We start from the raw sequence: 18166 nt of genomic DNA, 5'->3' as shown, positions 1-18166 counted from the left end.
TGTCCGGTATCAGTACCCCTCAAGGCCCGAGGTATAGAATGTTATCCGATGATATTTAAGTCAAAGGGTAGGCGTTGAAGAGTCTCTCTGGTATATCAACATTGGAGGTGAAATATCTCCCGAATGCTGTCAAGTCTATACGGCCTATTACAATGGCCCAGTATATTAGCCTCACTCATATTCCAATAATAGACATTGAAAGTTGTCTCGATGTATATGTGAGGGTTTCGAACAAACGCTCACAGATCTCTCTCTAAAACACTGCTGATGCATCATGGATCCCTCACGGAGATCCACTTGGGGGTGGACTGGGACATGGTACGCAATGGGGTCTATAACCACATTTTACTGGTCCAGTTAATGTCATCCATCCTAGGTAGTAAGCGGTTATTGGCAAATAGCCAAAGTTCAAACAAAATAAGCCTCATCAACCATGTTAAATTAACATGGCCTATATCATGAATACCGCTAGTCTACAGACATCCAAGCTGACCAGCGGTTCACATGTAGATTTACATGCATCAAGATGTTAAAAATTAGGCAAGGATGATCTGTCTTTGTGGGTGGCTGGGGATGACTCCCATCCCTACTTGAAAGACGTCCTCAAGGCAACTAGGCTAGACAGGACTGAGAGCATTTTCTGATGAGGATAAAGGAACGCTGCATCACTGAGAAAGACGCAAAACATAACCAGTGAATGTCTATAGGTAGTGCTAACCTCCTGGAATAGGTATGCGGGCATGAGCTGCTTCGAAAGGGGTATTTACGCTGCGCAGACTTCCGGTGTACTAGACAGAGACAGGAACCAACCCCTAGTTCAAACGAGAAGGAATGAATCTCCCGAGTCAGACAGGTCTTCAGGTTTCACCTACCGTGCGGGCTATTTTAGTCTCCAAGTTGTGAACAGTACTCGTGCCTCTTGTTGGTAGCGTTGGCGACTAAGAGACTCAGCAACCGACGGTGTGTCCTCTCCTTGGGCGTACTCAGTTGGCCTATAATTAACTTGGCTCTGTCCAAGACCTCCGTGGTCGCAAATGAGGAGACTGAAACAGTGCACCCACGTTTACTAGTGCATTATTTCTTCGGGGCTTGGTAAGCACGACAAAGATCCAATACCCGTACGCCCGTTGATAGTAATTATCCTTGACAGATATGTGACCGAGATAGCCCAATAACGTCGTGCATTCTATCAGTAAGCATCCTTTTACCTCTCTCTCACTCCTTTACTCTCTCTTCCTGTACATTCTGTTTTCGCTTCTGTTCCGGTTTGTTTTATCTCGTTTATGTTCCGGCATATATTCCTCTGTCAACAACCAGAATCGTCTCATCCAGGTTTAATACTAATAGTACCGATATCGTTTAACACCTAAGAGCCTTTACTGCCTCCCCAACGAAACATAGTTCGATCTGGAACTCGGCGCGCACAAGTTCAATGAGCCTTGCTCATTTGAAAGGGTTAACTGTTCCCCATTTCAGCTTCCGTCCACGTTATTCCCCAGGTCCAATAGCTATGCGACCACATAACCCCAATGAATCTTTAGACACTATTAGATATGAAAAATGCCTCTATTTCGCGGTGCTGTGGATCGCTTTTTTCGAATTTTGTATTTGTTAAGCAACTAGAGATTTTGCACTGCAACCTTGATGGGTCTCCACGGGAAGTTTCAAAATTGCTTCCCGAAATGGGACTGACGCGCATGAGTGGTCATTCCTGAAAATATATTTTAATTGATGCCCTACTTTTTGGATTTGAATTGACAAAATGTGTTTTTGGTGGGATAGCTCTTTTGCTGAGAGCCAGGGCATCCCTCTTGTCCACCGAGTGTACAATATATACCAGTCAACGGCAGCTCCTCACAAAGCCATCGACGACATGGAATTCTATCCACCTGAAGAATATCTTATAAATTTATTCAAAAATATACGACAATAAATAGGTCTCATGAGCATGGGTTGGTAACAGATTAAGGGCTAAAATATGGAGAACGCTAGATAAGTCATCTTAGCCTCGTAGTTTCTTTCTGTTTTTTCTCTTATTTAGTATAGGTTATATAGATTATACGCACATAATATTTACATTCTAATACCCATTTTATATGGTGGATGACAGTCCTGTGAGTAAGCAACGGACTTCGGGGGGCCAAATCCGTCGGACACGGAAATTCCCTCCTATCTCCGTCTCCTGTCCCTATATATCCTGAACTGACGTATCCACATTCTGGCATAGCTTGTCCTCCCAGTCAATACTATGGAGAGATCAAGAGTGAGCCTCGGCCAATCCAGCACTTATGGCCAAGCCTGCATGCAATGCTACAAGGCAAAGTGCCGTTGTGTGCGTACCTCAACTGGTGGTAATTGTGAAAGGTCAACTAGTAAAACAGGCCAGTTAATGCCTGACATTAGGCTGATTATGTTTCCAGATGTCTCCGTCTCAAGAAAAGGTGTCAACCATCAGAGTCGGTTCGAAGGAGTAATGCTCAGACAGCGGAAGAGTCCGCTATGCGGATCGCTCGGCTGGAAGACAAAATGGACAGCTTGTTATCCGCAATGCAATCTTGCATCCGCCCCCCCGGGGATTCTGTCCTTCAGCCACCCAACGAAAATAGGAGTCCATCATCGACATCTTATACGAGTGGCACTCTAGTAAGCACCACGAGCACTAATGTAGGCTTCGGTGAGGGGACGACATTCGGAACCAACTCGGTGGCCACAGGATCACCGCATCTAAGTCCGTTGTTTCTGTCTCATCAGTTTCCTCTATATCCCTCTACTCCATCGCCAAATCAAGGAGATGAACCTCTCAATTTCTTCCGATCCCGAATGCTGCCATATTTCCCTTTCATCGACCTAACCCCGGACATGACAAGCCAGTATTTGCGCCAAAATAGGCCTTTCTTGTTGCAGGCTATCCACACTGTGACCATATTCTCGACAGAGGAAAGGCTGGTTCAAGGTGAGGAGCTGAAGCGTCTCCTGTTCACGTCTGCTCTGCTCAAAGTCCAATCAAATATCGACCTGCTACTTGGACTACTGACATATATAGCATGGAGCACAGACGCTTTTCTTGGCAGAGCAGATCTCATCTCTCGCTTCATGATGCTCGCCATTTCACTAGTATATGATCTGAGGTTGTTCAAGCCATCCTCAACAGATGTGCATCTCATGATGGCTATTACCCAGGGGCAGGCTGATGAAAATAGCCCGAGCGGCAACGAGAAAACGCCCTACGATTTATTAGAAAAGCAGCGGGCAGTGTTGGCATGTTTCGTTTTGAGCTCCAAGTGCGCATGCCCTTCCTGACCTTCTATTGAACCCCACTACCATCTTTGTTCATAGTTTCAAATCATACTGACATATGATGATCCCTAGTATTTCGTCACATCTTGGGCGCCAAGACGCTCTACGATGGACACCTCAGATGGGAGAGGCGCTTCGGGTCCTTACATTAAACGAGTCATGCGCCGCAGATAAGCTATTTGTCTCTCAAGTCCGATTACAGCTGTTAAAGCAAAAAGCGGATGACGTCCGACAACAGGACGAGACAGATTGCGACGGCAAAGGAACAGCACACCTGGGGGCCTCGGCTCCTCGCTTATTATATCTCAAGGCTCTGCGAAGGCAACTGTACGAGCTAAGATCTTCGTTTCCTTTGGATCTACACCAGATAGGCAAGTCATTTCTCAGGTGTTACATCCACTGCAGGAGTGCTAATACCTAGCTTAACATGCAGACATTCTCAGTACACAGGCGCAATATGTAGAATTGTACATAAATCAACTGGCTTATTCTATAAGTCCAGACACGCTTCCTTTAGATTTATCTGGACAGAAGGGTGATGGTGGGATATTCCTGGGATTCGAACGCCTCGAGTGTTTGTGGCAGTCGGTGGAGAACATCAAGTCATGGCTGGACGACTTCTACCGAATCCCTTGCTCGAAGCTTATCGGCCAACCTTTTCATTTTTGGTCGCAGATGATTCTGAGTATCACACTTTTGAAGTATCTATCAACACTCAAAGACCCAGACTGGGATTGCCAAGCGGTGCGGAACCGAGTTCACCTAATATCGACGATGGACTGTATGCTTCGGAAGCTCGACCTGAGCAGCAAGGAGCCGGACCTTCAGTGCAACGACCATTTACTCAAGCTTTTATCCAAGCTTTTATCTAGATGTCGGGCGTGGGCTGAAGCTCGGTGGAACATGGCTTCTCATGTAGAAGGCGTGGAGACTACGCCAAACTCAGATACAATCAGTTACAACCACCGCATCCCAGATCTAGATCAGATAACTTGGATGCAGTCGATGGACTTGGGAGATGATCAGTGGTTTGAAGATGTACTGTGTATACCCACGTCTTTCTGCTAGTTCGCTTGTTTTTTTCTGAAGGCCATCTATGCATTGTACATAGAAAAACTATACCTGTCGTCCTGATATATGTATTTTAGAAATTGGACTACAATTCAGACTGTTCAATTTGTATCTGTCTATGATACCATCTACTATGGTACCATCGGTGTTCAATTTTTCTATAGTAGAAGTGATATATCTAAAGGTGACAGGCTGTTATTACTATCCCCTCTCCTCGCAGTGGAATCCAATATCACAACAGAATCCCAGCGCTCTAGCCACCGTATGAAGCGTATTTGTAAGGCTACCGTAACCAGTCTGTTAGCAATACATGGAGGAAACAAGTTAGCAATGTTAAAATAATATTGATATATAAGGTTGAAGAGAGCTATGGCCAACCACGACATTTGTTGCAGTTTAGCCACTCTGGAATGAATGCTTAGATGCAGAAAATAATGAGCTCCAGTAAATACACGGAATGCGGTACATCAAAATACAGATTATGAAGGACAAAACTGGTTATAGAACCGACTACTCGGTGAAATAGGGTGCGATGAGCCGAACGACGTGACAGAAAAATTCCTGTGCCCGGGAAACATTGTAACATCGCTTTCCGTTCTCGTGGTTGGCCATATAGAAAGGCAGGCTCGTGGCGCTAAGCCATCCTGACCGGTTTCACGGTTGACACAATATACCTGGGATACGTGGGTTAGTCCGTGGAACAAGCCAAGCTGGTTTTGGAAAGATCGCTTACCCAGCCATGGTCATAAAACTGGTAGATCTTTACCGACTGTCCGGCCTCTAGTTTGACCTGACCGTCCTGTACAGGGCTGAAGTTCATCTCGACACCGTATATTTTGAACGTGGAAGGGGTATAACACGGAATGTTTCTGTTCTCTTCCATAGAGAGACGATCGTCACGATCAGGCGTAGCTTTAGCCTCAGCTCCTATGGCGAATGCTGATGTGGCTCTGTGAAGCGAGGGTAAAGCAGGGATTCGCGGAGAACTGATGAGGCTTGCAACATGTTCCGTGCTTCTTGTTATGAAAGTTGGCAGGGTAACGCTCCTGGTCCGCTCTGGGTCGTGACTATTCCCATTCCCATCAAACCGTTTAAAGCGAACGACAAAATTGCTTGTAGACTCCTTGGTCTGGATAAAGGATTTCGATGTTGGAAGGGTATGGTGTGGGCGGTAGTTGTTGGTTTTGCGATTGGACGACTTCCAAAACGAAGGAACAATATCTGATAATTGATTCCTTTTTGGGAATGTGATGCTTTGTGCTCTCCAGCCTGGATTAAGGATCTTGGCTCTTGAAGGCTTGTAATCACCAGAGTCGCCAACGATAACCTTACCTATGCGGAGCTGCCGCTTCTTGTATAGCCAGTACAGAATGAAACCTGCTATAATTCCGATAGCAACACAAACGCCAATTGCTGCATATGCACTGGTATCTGAATATGTTGACCGACGATACAATGTGTTCTTACTGAGTGACACAGTGTTAAGGCTCGGTTTATGTGGTGTATGGCTCGGTGCCGCCGTTTGTGGAACGATGCTCACGATGAATGTTTTGGGTAAGCTGTTCACATCTTCTATTATTTGAGGATTCGGATTTTTGGGCGGTTGCTGGGTTGGGAAATCATAGGACAGATATGACTTGATATATCGAGAGGTTGGGTTTGGGATAGCGTGCAGGATGGAACTATCATCATTTTCCGAATTAACGCCTTGTTCTGCTAAGGCAGTTTCACTATGGCTTAAAGCTCGTCCATCTCCCCAGGTCTCACGACGGGGGTATTGATGATAGTTGGCCGCACGCTCTTCAGGATGGTGAATGGCATTATTCAAGATGCGAGGAAAAGGTACACCCAGGGCGTTGTTCTGTTTGGGTTGGACACGTTCTCGAATCTGCTGCGCGCTAGGGAAGCTAGCAGCAACACACCCGGTGGTTGAAGTCTCAACCTGTTCCATGGTCCACGGGCTTTTGAGGCGTATGCATTAACAAGTCACAATCTGGAAACAATGGCTGTCAGCAGAGTATTCTAAGGCGTTTGACACACTTAAATACCTCATAGTGTCGGTGGAATAAACCTCTACACTCAGTTGCCTGTAATATGGAATATCTATTAAGTTGGGCTTGATTGCGGTTCAACACCGCGAGCCTTAACAGGAATTCTGGAATTTTATATCCGGGGATGAGGGAAGGATTACCACGATATTGCTGGGGCCCAAATGTACTCGGGAATTGATTCTATCAAGTGTCAGGACGGAGTTGGATGTAGTATGATAGGGCTCGTTGTACCGCGTTCCAGTAGTTAGTTATTCGAATGTGCAAAGACAAAATCATGTGCCAAACTTCGATGCAACCAAGATCAAATAATCTTCTAAAGTTCCTTGTAAGGGTAAGAAACCAATAAACATAGTATCAACTTTTAGTTAATTCTGATGTATACCAGCGCAACGTAGTTCTTAAATCTTTCGTGGGCGTTCAACAGAGTACCTTTTCGACATTCCAAAAAGCTCATGCCTCGTTTCAGCGGACAAATCAAGAAAATGTCTGGGGCTTAGGGCTGCATTCCAGGCCACATTAGGTGTTTGACGGTCTTGAAGGCTAATTGGCTCGACAGCCAAGATTGAGATGAACCTGTTAAGGGGTAAGCACATAAAACTTGTTTTCTTCTCAGGCTTGTTCGGACGAGACGATGACATATCTAATGAGAGGTGCATTTGCCACCAAATTGGTGGACTACTGGATTTAAGATAAGCCCGACTCGACTCAGTACACAGGCCAATCTGAAGGCCTATAGGGCCTCGGATGAAACACTACTTGGAGGATTGATTCGGTACTCGCTCGCTGTTCATGTGCCTCTAGGGAAAAGACATCAAATACGTTTACAGTGTTATATCTGTCCCTACTCCATCTATTTATGCCTCGATAAATTGGAGGATATGCCCGTAGTACCGTAAATGAATGCCCATCCTGTAGGAAATATGTGGCAATATTTGGCATGCGTTAACTGTCACAGCTAGGTTTCAGTGACAGACTTTGGGGACTTGTCAAAAATGCTCTACATCAGCCCACGCTACATGTGAACCGGTCACTACCACACGCCCTTAAACAGGCTCCAGAGGCCCTTAAAGCGCATATTCCACCTAAGGTTCAATGCGTGATTGTAAATTTCACTGTAGGCCAAATTGAAAGGGCTGCATGTCTTGTTCGCTCTTCTCCTGGAGTTTCATCAATCTAACATGAACTACTAAACCATTGTATTCGCCTCCCGCGAACTGGGTTAGGTTCTGAAACAAGATTAGCAAAATAGAAATTTTCCAGATGATCCGGTGTGCGTAATTGCCCTAGGGGGAAAATTAGTCTAGTTCAAAGGATATTTCGGCATTTCTAACTTCATCTACGCATACCGCAATGATACAACCACCTTCGCCATTCATGAACCAAGGTAGCGATTGACAAAGTGTGTTTCATTTCATCCTATGCTCCACATAGTCGATGACATGATTCAAAATGACCATGAGTCGGCTGTGGAATTCCGCTGTGTTGTCACCAAGAATGAAAAGAAATGAACATTCCACGCTACATATTCCATCCTTTGCCATAGCAACCACAGACACCCCAGCCACTATCTCGAGGTAGTATCAAAGCTGTAAATTACTTCCCGGCAATTGGATCTGACTGGCTATGTTCAATAACTATCAGCATGATAAGTCTATACCCGCTCGACGCCGGGAGTGAGCACGAAAGCACTGAAACTGGACAGCTCCCTGCCTGAATAGTAGCGTACCAACTGGGGAAGCATATTCTTGGAAGGTATGATAGGATGATGAGATAAGGTATGTTAGTACCAAGGGGTCGTCCACGCATTTAATCGTAATGTTGATCCGTGAGTTGTCCCCTACGAGTAATTGCCCTACCCATCTTTGCCCCACCAACTTACAATCAAGCAAATAGACGTTTATATATCCTATTAGATTCCCAAAATACATTGAACACAACACTACATACGAGCTTAGGGATTGTTTCTGACTGCGTCGACAACTAATTGACATTCTTTCTATAGCATGCTACTTTGAAGCTTACGATGACTTGCTGTTGTTAGTATGTAGCCAACGAATTTTCAGCAGGGTGGAAGAGTGACTTCTGATAACGGCCAATCGCCCTTTACTAAAAATGCAAGGTTAATTATTTCTGAACAAGTCTACCCCAACTTTCCAACAATCCTCCCCAACCTCGGCCTCCAATACATGAATCTAGCCTGTCACTTCTTGCAAACTGCTCTTAATGCCTACCAGAAAATGCAGGCTTAGACGGGCAAGCAAGCGGGCTGGCCATTCTTCCGATAAGCGCAGTGAGTTCCTTTGCCACACTCGGAAACTGGACGCGGGATGCCATTATCGCAAAACATGATATAGTGCTTGCCCTCTATACCGACGTGGAAAGTTGATGTGTCAGCAAGAAATTAAATATATAATTAAATAGACTCCACAGTCCTTAGCAATAGAGCAAGAACTCACTGTTATGGCCACACGCATGGTCGCCACGCTTGCAGGCAGAGGCGAGCCCAAGGAGGGCGAGGAAAAAGAAGAGGGTAATGGTCGAACGCATTTGTATGATACAGAACAAGTGAGTAGGATTCATGTACGTAACAAGATATATTGAATCGTATTTGTCAGTGAGTTTAGGATAAGCAAGATTATGAACGATGAACACACGGGATGATGGGAGCTTATATAGATCGGCTTGATATTACACATGCATGTAGACACAAGTTAGGACATATAGGAAGAGCATACGGTGTGGAAGCTACACATTACATCCCTATGGGGGCCTTCTGCAGTTTCGGCCTGCGGAATCCTTTCAAGCCAGCCTTGTGTCTAATGTCACTATTCTACGACGTAGTGTATACTTACAGATAGAATAGCCACCCTAGACCCTCCAGATACAGCTGTTGAACATTTTTGACATGGTTACGAAGCTGTTAGATGGCTTAAAGCTTGCTCAATTCTCACCTGTCTTCAACTCCTTCGCTCTTCAAGCTGTTGATCCCAAAGCGTAGTATCCAGAGAATCTAAGCCGGAACATCAAATCCCGATTTATCGCCAATAGCCACAGGGTCAATTGAACACGATATAATTACTTAAACGGCTCCCAGAATTCATATCTCACCTTCTGATAGAGAACCCAAGTCCCAGGATGACCCTGTCAACCCCACGGAGAAGCGCCACTTCGAGAAGCGTTGTCTGACTCGTGTTTACACATGCGCAAGGCCGTAAGGATCAGTCTTAAACAAAGTTGAGCCGGGACTTCCAGGAGTCTTGGCCTTTCCCATATCTGTGATTTAAGTCAGCACTAGGGATATGCATGTTTCGGGTTCCGGTCGAATGACGGTTGATTTCTCGTATGATTTAAGCCTACCGGATCGTCACCCCACAAGGACCAACAAAATATCGTCGAAAGGACAGTTCTGGGAAAGGCGAGCGGTGCATATACCCGAATTAGGCGATCTTAGATGCCCCTGCTTGATGGTACCGTGGCAGTAGCGTGTATCGAGTGGGTCCCTCGAACTTGTCACGACTCTTAAGCTCCTAGGTCTAGGGATCAATCCCAGTCTAACCCTTATGCATCGCACTTTCGCTGATCACCAAGGGACGCCGAAGCATAACGTACTTCTTACTGCCTCGGGAAAAGCTCTAATAGTGACTATGTTAACTAGAGCGTTTTCGTGAACAGCATCACAAGCTATATTACGTCCTAACCCAGAAGTTGCCTGTCGGTTCAATGTTCAATCTCAAATCTCGGTGTTCCATTGCTCTATCATCATGAAATACCAGTATGAATTCTAAAAGTCTCCAAGGTTTGCAACCCATACCACTGGAAATCAAGAGACTGTTCCCTGTGATATTCGACCATATGCTGTTGTTTTACCTTGCTTGGTTGTACACATGTCATTTTCTTTGGCAATGGTTGAATTCGGAGTATCATGTGCTCTGCTTAATGCCAAATCATAAAGAGACATGGACAATCGATGTTGGAATACTTGGATGTCTATATGCATCCTATAAAAACGCTTTCTCTCCTTTTCACCGGGCCATATATATAACTTAGACAGGTACAACATGCGAATGCCCGAGTACTATGCTATCAGATCTCTGGTCATACTGCATTCCTTAGGAGATATATATCTTATAAGAATCGACTAGGCACTCCAGTGTACTCCTATCACTACGCTCCTTGCTAAAAGCCTAGGCGCTCTCAATACCTATCTGACCAATGTCGCAGTGCTATTGATCATGGACCAGTAATCCCGCAGATTAACACATTCCCAGCTTTGAACTCCTGACATTATGTGCTAGATTTACATTATGACATGTCCACTAGCTTTTGCTGGCCTAGCTTGTACCGTATGGGTCCGATAGCCGGAGACAGATCTATTATGATGTTCCATTGCATGACTGAAATTTGCAATTTTGGCGGATAAAGGTTAAGCCAGCTATTCGGATGTACTTTATTTGTAATTGTGTATACATGAAGATAGGATATCTCACCCTGACGATAGACTATGTACATTCTTCAGCCCAATGACATTTGAAAGGACATTCGATGTTGTAAAGGGACTTAGCATAATCCTGGTGTCTGTCGCTACTGCTGCATTATGTTTTACTGAACTGTTTGGGCACTTAGCATCCCTTACACACTCGGTACGTACCTATCATTTTGCTAGGTTAAATCTACTCAAGCACCAGTTGTTCATTGCACGTTGGACGTATCATCGAGACTCATCACCTCATTTCTCTGCGACGGAAAATAAATATCAACATAGCGTACATTCCAAGCAAGCCTTGTCTTGTCTGAGAACCAATTGTAGCTTGTCGTCAAGAGGATTTCAATGCCGACAGATCCCCTACATTCTACTAGTCAAGCAAGGGCTAATTCTTTTTCCGGAGCTCATATTCAACCAAAAACACAGAAATTCATAAATAATATATATCAACCAGCATACCCATATGCACTCTCATGCCACTACTTGTTCAACAGGGAACTGTGCCCTGGGACTATGCGGCAGGGCCACACTGCCATACTATCCCAATGTAAGATCAAAGTGAGAGAGGCGCTTCAAGGCCAATCATTCACGAATCCCAATCTCGGCTCGGTAATCCCGGACTGGACAGCTTAGATGCACCCAGAATACCAGAAAGCTGGCGGTGAAGCTCTCAATCCCTGGATTGAACGGTTTCCGAGTCTCCCATTAAACCGAAGCCCACTGTATGCTCACGTACTCCCAAGTAGGGTGAACGACTCTTCCATCCGTCGAGAGCTGAAAGCAGCGGACTTCGGCCTGTTTGCCGCCATTGTGTGTGCCGACACTTCCTTTCAGGAACTATGCACTATGTCGAGGTTCTTTGCATGGGCTTGTTAACCTTAGCAGCTCTCCACGATAACAGATAACCTCACCATACTAATAGTACTTCATATGGGACGACTGTACGGGAACCCACTTGAGACCTGTTGAATACTTTCTGATCTAAGATCAAGATATAGAGTGTTCGACTGTGGCTCTTTGACAACTGACACGGAAATCATTGTCACATACCGACAAAAGACCTCCGAATACTTCAGGCACGTTCTGTAAGGGAAAACAGAATATCCCGATCTGGCTCAATTCTCGGGAGAGCTGAAAAACATCATATATGCTTGGGACGAAGTGGCGTATCACATCTGCCATGTTTGCTCGATATGTAAGCATTTCAGCTACAATTCCTAATCCTGACCCGATACTTACGTTACCTAATATACCACGCGCAAAGTCTTCCTCGACAATATGCTCTCGTAAGTAGTGTGGTTACCATAAACACACTTTATACTCGCAATAGGACTCCTTCCGTAGAAGATTTTTGGGTCTGGCGAGAGCGCACGGCAGGCGCATATCCCACTATAACTATAATGCCATCTGTCCCCAGAAGCACAATTTGGAATATCGACTAACAGGATGTTAGGTTCGCTTACGGATATGGTATCTCCCCGCTGACCTAGAAAACGAGTATTTGAAGAAGCTATGGGAAGATACATCCCACCTGTCCACATGCTAGTTGTTCCTCAACATCGTGTATGGCTGATGGGCTATTGCGACGCAGATGTCTAACTCTTCCATTGCAGACAAGAGGACATATTATCCCTTCGGAAGGAGATCTTAAGTACTCTCACTCTGGGGGGTAACCAAGGCTTATTATATTCGGCAGCGTGATGGACAAACCGAGAACCTCATTCCCGTGATTATGCTGGGCATGGGCCTCGATGGTAACGAGGCCATACAGGCGACGTTTCAGTTCGCGCGAGAAAGGGTCCAGGGTTACCAGGTGACTGTAGATACTTTTGAGACGAACGACAGCTGGGAGATCACGAGGTGTGTCTAACTTCTTCATTGACGCTTGCAGAAACACCACCATGGGACTTACTTTCTGGAGGACAGAAATTCCTAAAGCCGTTCACTGAATTCGGCTACTAACGTGTATATCACGGCTACTCTGGACAAAGGTATTTCGTACTTCAAGAAGTCTGAGATGGATGATACAAACGTCATCCTATTTACTCTCTAGCTACTCTCTAATGATTCTTTCCCGTTGGTTGGATAGAATGAGTTTTCCTGTTTTTCCTTGGGGTTCTATTACCTTTTACAACAAAAATCGAATTAATGGAGCTAGACGTCATATTTGGGACCCTGAACATTATTACTATTTCGCGGAACACCACGGATGCTTTTATACTACGGCCCCGTAGAGGTGATCTGAAGCGATATGGGCTCTACCATCTTTGCCAATAACAGTAATCTCGAAGAGATATGGCCAAACATAAGAGTAGCTTCGCGATTAGAACCTCATGACACGGATATATACTAATGAATGCAACTAGTATAGCCACTACCGAGGGTGGCTGCGGTGCTCTCTGCCACGATAAATACTCCTTCATAAGCAAAGCCTAGACTATGAACGCCCTGTCTATGGCGCTCTTTAGGACGCGATACTTGGTGGATCCCGGGTGGAACCGAGGATATGATTGGTCTGACTGGACCCAAACCCACTGATGCGAAAATTCTCCGGAATATTTCCATGAAGGAATTTAGCGCATCTTGGCTTCTTCAAACTATTTACTCTGCAACACAGTAAAGGATCTTATTTACTATGACAGGGGTTGCTGCGGTTGTCCGTGTCGCAATTTGCATGGCTATAAACGTAGGATATTGCAGGGCAAGTCATTGGAACGATACGATATCAACGCCATATTGGCTCGACAACTATTCAAGCAAATTGCTCCTAATCCCACTGGTACTCGGAGGAGGCTGTGCAAGGATGCATATTGTACCGCCAAGCCTTTTTCTCTAATTTCCGAATTGTTCTGGCCGGTTCTTGTCTCACGCAGCACTCCGTCCCTGACACGGAGTCCGGTGGGGAAGGCAAAGCCCTCTCTTAGGGTCCAATGGGCGTCTAAAGGGTTAATCTGGAGTATTATCAGATCCTGCCAAGAGGGGATGTTAGCAAATTAACATCCTTGGCACCCTAACCTGGGGATCAGCCACCGTCTCATGAGCTGTTCCTGAATATGCAGACATACCATGCCTCATGACTTGGCTTGGCTTTTCCAAATTTCTACCCTGTCGATCGAGCGGAGATTACATCGTCTCCACCGAGTGATACTCTCATGGCGATAGTGTAGCAGGTTTCGGTAGAAACTCTGGAACAACTTGAATCCTTCTCAACCCGCTTTGGATGTATTGGTCATGATTAGCAAGCCGCATCAACACGCTTCAGTAGGATCTTCGTGGTCCGATGACTACGGCGCGCGACCTTCCCGAGCCCTACCAAGAACGCCGAGAGCACTCTATTAGGTTCAAAAGGATGTGGATGACGTTTCACTGAGTACCGATGATGAGCCGACGCTAAGGTTAGGTAGCCGTGGTGGTGCAGCGCATATAATAGACGCATACACCCGGCCTGTGGCGTGTAGATCGTAGAAGAGGCTGATCTCCTGGCATAACGTTCTTTACAACTGTGAATCCGTCATTCCTTTCACAATGCGTTCCCCATTCCTTCTCCTTCCATTGCTTCCTGCAGCCCTCGCAACCAGACCCTTCCTTAATGAGCCAGATACTGGGTACGGCAGACGTATGTCTATCTACTAGACGCGAGCTGGCTAATAGATATCTAGCATCGAAGATGTCCTGGGTGATACTCCAGCAGGCACCCTTCCGGACCTCAAAGAGATTGTCGGCCTTCCCGATTTCGAATGGGCAGCCAGACACTACATGAATAGCTCCTCCTATACATACTACCGCAATGGCGCAGCGGGCGAGTGGTCCTACCGAAACAATCTGGAGGTATACGGTCGGTTCCGCTTCAAGCCACGCATGCTGGTAGACGTCACCAACATTGAATCCACGCTTCCTACGTCCATCCTAGGACACAACTTCTCCGCCCCATTCTATATCAGTCCTTGTGCTCGCGGAGGGCTTGCCCACCCCGATGCCGAGAAGAACTTCGTGAAGGCCGCGTACGAAGAGAACATCCTGTACATCCCATCGCTCTATGCGTCCCTCTCTGTGGATGAGATTGCCGCCGCCAAGCCATCCAATGGCTCCCAGACCATCTTCCAGCAAGTGTATCTCAACGACAATGATACGGAGACCAAGCAGCTCTTCGAGCATGTTGAGAAGCTAGGTAGCAAGGCAATCGTCTTCACCGTGGACTCCGCCGCTGATGGAAACCGACACCGGGCTGCCCGCTACGGCGTGGGATCAGCCGATAGCTCCTACACCTACATTACCTGGGACTACTACAAGAAGCTTCAGAACATGACCTCCCTGCCTGTGATCCTGAAGGGTATCCAGTCCGTCGAGGATGTGAAGCTTGCCGTTCAGCACGGCGCCCCAGCCGTCATCCTCTCTAACCACGGTGGTCGTCAGCTCGACGGTACCCCCTCTCCCATTGAGGTCGCTCTCGAGATCCACCAGGAAGCCCCAGAGCTCTTTGAGCAGATCGAGATCTACGCGGATGGTGGTGTTCGCTATGGTGCTGACGTTCTGAAGCTCCTTGCTCTTGGCGTTAGGGCTGTTGGTCTCGGTCGTCCTTTCATGTATTCCAACACCTATGGTGTCGAGGGCGTCAAGCGTGCCATCCAGCTGTTGAAGCATGAGATCGCTATTGATGCTGGTAACCTCGGTGTGGCTCACTTGAAGAAGATCGATGCTTCTTATGTAAGGATACCACTTCAATGTACAACTGTGACTTGCGTCGATGTTTACTGACTTGCTTCTAGGTCAAATGGGCCAATAACGGCTGGTTCAGCTAGATGAACGATGTGGGGTCTCGGGATTTGGTTATAGGGCTTCCAGATCTTGGTTGCAGCTGACGACCTAAACTAGAGTTGTACCATATGTCATTACAGTTCCAGTGTAATAATATCCATGGGTTTTCAATATCCTTGCCTTGGTCCAGTAACCTCTTAAACAGCACGAAGCTGGTGTATCTTCCCTGTCCCGACTAATATATGCGGAGAAACTGGGTATAATAACTGCAGTCATGTCAGCGAAGAGACTCGTATTTCGCACTCAAGGATACGGGCTATCAGATAACGTCTTCCACTTTCCCCACTTCGCTACACCTTGCCCATGGCAAGGCTGATCTGTATTTCCCATCAATCCAGTGCAGCCCAATTTCAGGGCTGGCCGTTCGGTTTCCTATCCTCGCATTATTGGCGCAACAGCCAAGCCTCGTGATCCTTCATTTGAACAGAAAGCCTCGGAGAAATTAACAGCGTTTCATCTTCAGACACAATGCATCAAAGCCTCCAATCAGGGAAATTATCCCACAGGAACGTTGCAACCTAGTGAGCAAGTGCCGACGCTCCGTCGCCGGTAGTTTTCCCGGAAGACTTTAATTCTAATTCCAATTCTTCAGGTCCAAAGAATCCACCAATGACCATAACCCGCCATACTTCGCCCATTGCATGATGACGCGATGTTGATGAATACTGTATATGAATACATATCATCAAAGGATCGTCCTGTCTCTTGCTGGACCAGAGTTCTCGCTTCTGTCGCATTCAATATGAAGCTTGCTTTTCTATCCGCTCTCGCCGGGGGAATTATTCCCGTTGCAATCGCTGTGAGTGTGTCCGGTGTTGCAGAGGGCTTTGCGAAAGGCGTCACTGGTGGTGGATCCGCTACTGCTGTGTATCCTGCCACGACGAATGAATTGGTTTCCTACCTAGGCGATTCCTCGCCTCGTGTCATTGTCCTTGATCGCACGTTAGTACCTCGTCTTCTGAGAGCCAATTGCTTGGTACTGATGGAATCAGGTTTGACTTCACCAATACCGAAGGCACCACCACTGCGACAGGTTGTGCCCCCTGGGGAACCGCTGCTGCATGTCAACTGGCCATTAACCAGAACGATTGGTGCACCAATTACCAGCCTGATGCTCCCTCGGCTTCCGTTACATAGTACGCATTTCATTGCTCTGTTCAAGAATCAACACTCGTATATGCATGCTAATCGAGCACCAGTGACAACGCCGGTATCCTCGGCATAAAGGTCGCCTCAGACAAGACCCTCCTTGGTTCTGGCTCCAAGGGTATCATTAAAGGCAAAGGCCTTCGGATAGTGAGCGGAGCAAGCAACATCATTATCCAGTATGTCTTGTCCTGCATTCATGGCATCGCTCAAACATGTTTCTAACCCCATTCAGAAACGTCGCAATTACAGACCTCAACCCGAAATACGTCTGGGGAGGCGATGCGATCACTGTCAATAACGCTGACCTGGTCTGGATTGATCACGTCACGGTCTGTCTCTCTGTTCCACAACGTATATTGTACCAACCACTCCCAAACTCATAATTAACCATGTACCCAGACTGCCCGCATCGGCCGCCAGCACCTCGTCCTCGGCACCAGTGCCTCTAACCGCGTGACCGTGTCCAACTCCTACTTCAACGGAGTCACCGACTACAGCGCAACCTGCAACGGCTACGCATACTGGGGCATCTACTTCGACGGGTCCAACGACCTCGTCACCTTCAAGGGTAACTACGTGTATCATTTCAGCGGCCGCAGTCCCAAGGTGCAAGGGAACACGCTCCTCCATGCCGTAAGCATACTTCGACCACCGCCCATTACACAGTGAGCCAAAACACTAATCCCAGGCCAGGTAAATAACTATTGGTACGACTCCACTGGCCATGCCTTCGAGATTGGGTCGGGCGGCTATGTTCTCGCCGAAGGTAACGTGTTCCAGAACATCGCTACGCCCGTCCAGTCACCCGTCAATGGACAGCTCTTTACATCGCCCGACACCAACACCAACGCGGTCTGCGCGACGTATCTTGGCCGGAATTGCCAGATTAATGGGATGGGTAGCTCGGGGACGTTCAAGCAGTCTGATACGGCGTTTTTGTCGAACTTCAAGGGGAAGAATATTGCTTCCGCTTCGGCGTATACGGCTGCGCAGAGTTCCGTGCCGAGTAATGCTGGACAAGGGAAGCTTTGAAAGGGGTGGTATTTTAGATATGGGCCATTTTCGGAGGATGAGGAGGGTTTTGCCAGGCACTGTGGTTGTAAATAGGGCGTGGCCAACAATCTCTCGGGAAGATGTCCGTTGTTCCCTCGAAGAAACTGTATACAGCACCTTGTCGGGATATATCCCGAAATAAACGTCACCCTTGCACGCCCTGGTGGAGTATATAACAAGCTCCAGACCCCGAGTCATAACTGTACACCAGGCTGAATGAGCTATGTACTAGGGATCCCACGGCCAT

General features: G+C 46.8%; 4 protein-coding genes across 4 annotated transcripts; 3 read left to right on the top strand and 1 right to left on the bottom strand.

Annotated features, from left to right (window-relative positions):
• Positions 1-2248: 2248 nt before the first annotated feature.
• On the top strand, positions 2249-4365 carry BDW43DRAFT_323702 (putative C6 transcription factor; the record flags this gene model as incomplete). The annotated part of the gene is made up of 4 exons (XM_032049809.1): positions 2249-2364; positions 2421-3281; positions 3370-3668; positions 3731-4365. 4 exons carry the CDS (start codon positions 2249-2251, stop codon positions 4363-4365), a joined length of 1911 nt encoding a protein of 636 aa, XP_031903471.1.
• A 482-nt stretch (positions 4366-4847) lies between these two features.
• On the bottom strand, positions 4848-6319 carry BDW43DRAFT_308311 (uncharacterized protein; the record flags this gene model as incomplete). Its single annotated transcript, XM_032046471.1, has 2 exons — positions 4848-5042; positions 5102-6319. The coding sequence occupies 2 exons, from the start codon at positions 6317-6319 to the stop codon at positions 4848-4850; spliced, it is 1413 nt and encodes a 470-aa protein (XP_031903470.1).
• A 7813-nt stretch (positions 6320-14132) lies between these two features.
• On the top strand, positions 14133-15701 carry BDW43DRAFT_323700 (S-2-hydroxy-acid oxidase; the record flags this gene model as incomplete). Its single annotated transcript, XM_032049808.1, has 3 exons — positions 14133-14507; positions 14562-15606; positions 15669-15701. Exons 1-3 carry the CDS (start codon positions 14428-14430, stop codon positions 15699-15701), a joined length of 1158 nt encoding a protein of 385 aa, XP_031903469.1. The 5' UTR covers positions 14133-14427.
• A 758-nt stretch (positions 15702-16459) lies between these two features.
• On the top strand, positions 16460-17898 carry BDW43DRAFT_298202 (polysaccharide lyase family 1 protein; the record flags this gene model as incomplete). Its single annotated transcript, XM_032044527.1, has 6 exons — positions 16460-16659; positions 16710-16853; positions 16917-17042; positions 17099-17195; positions 17266-17499; positions 17560-17898. The coding sequence occupies 6 exons, from the start codon at positions 16460-16462 to the stop codon at positions 17896-17898; spliced, it is 1140 nt and encodes a 379-aa protein (XP_031903468.1).
• Between the last annotated feature and the right edge of the window lie 268 nt (positions 17899-18166).

This window comes from Aspergillus alliaceus (genome assembly GCF_009176365.1).
Source record: "Aspergillus alliaceus strain CBS 536.65 unplaced genomic scaffold BDW43scaffold_8, whole genome shotgun sequence".
NCBI classification, from domain to species: domain Eukaryota; kingdom Fungi; phylum Ascomycota; class Eurotiomycetes; order Eurotiales; family Aspergillaceae; genus Aspergillus; species Aspergillus alliaceus.
This window is presented reverse-complemented; position numbering and strand designations above follow the sequence as displayed.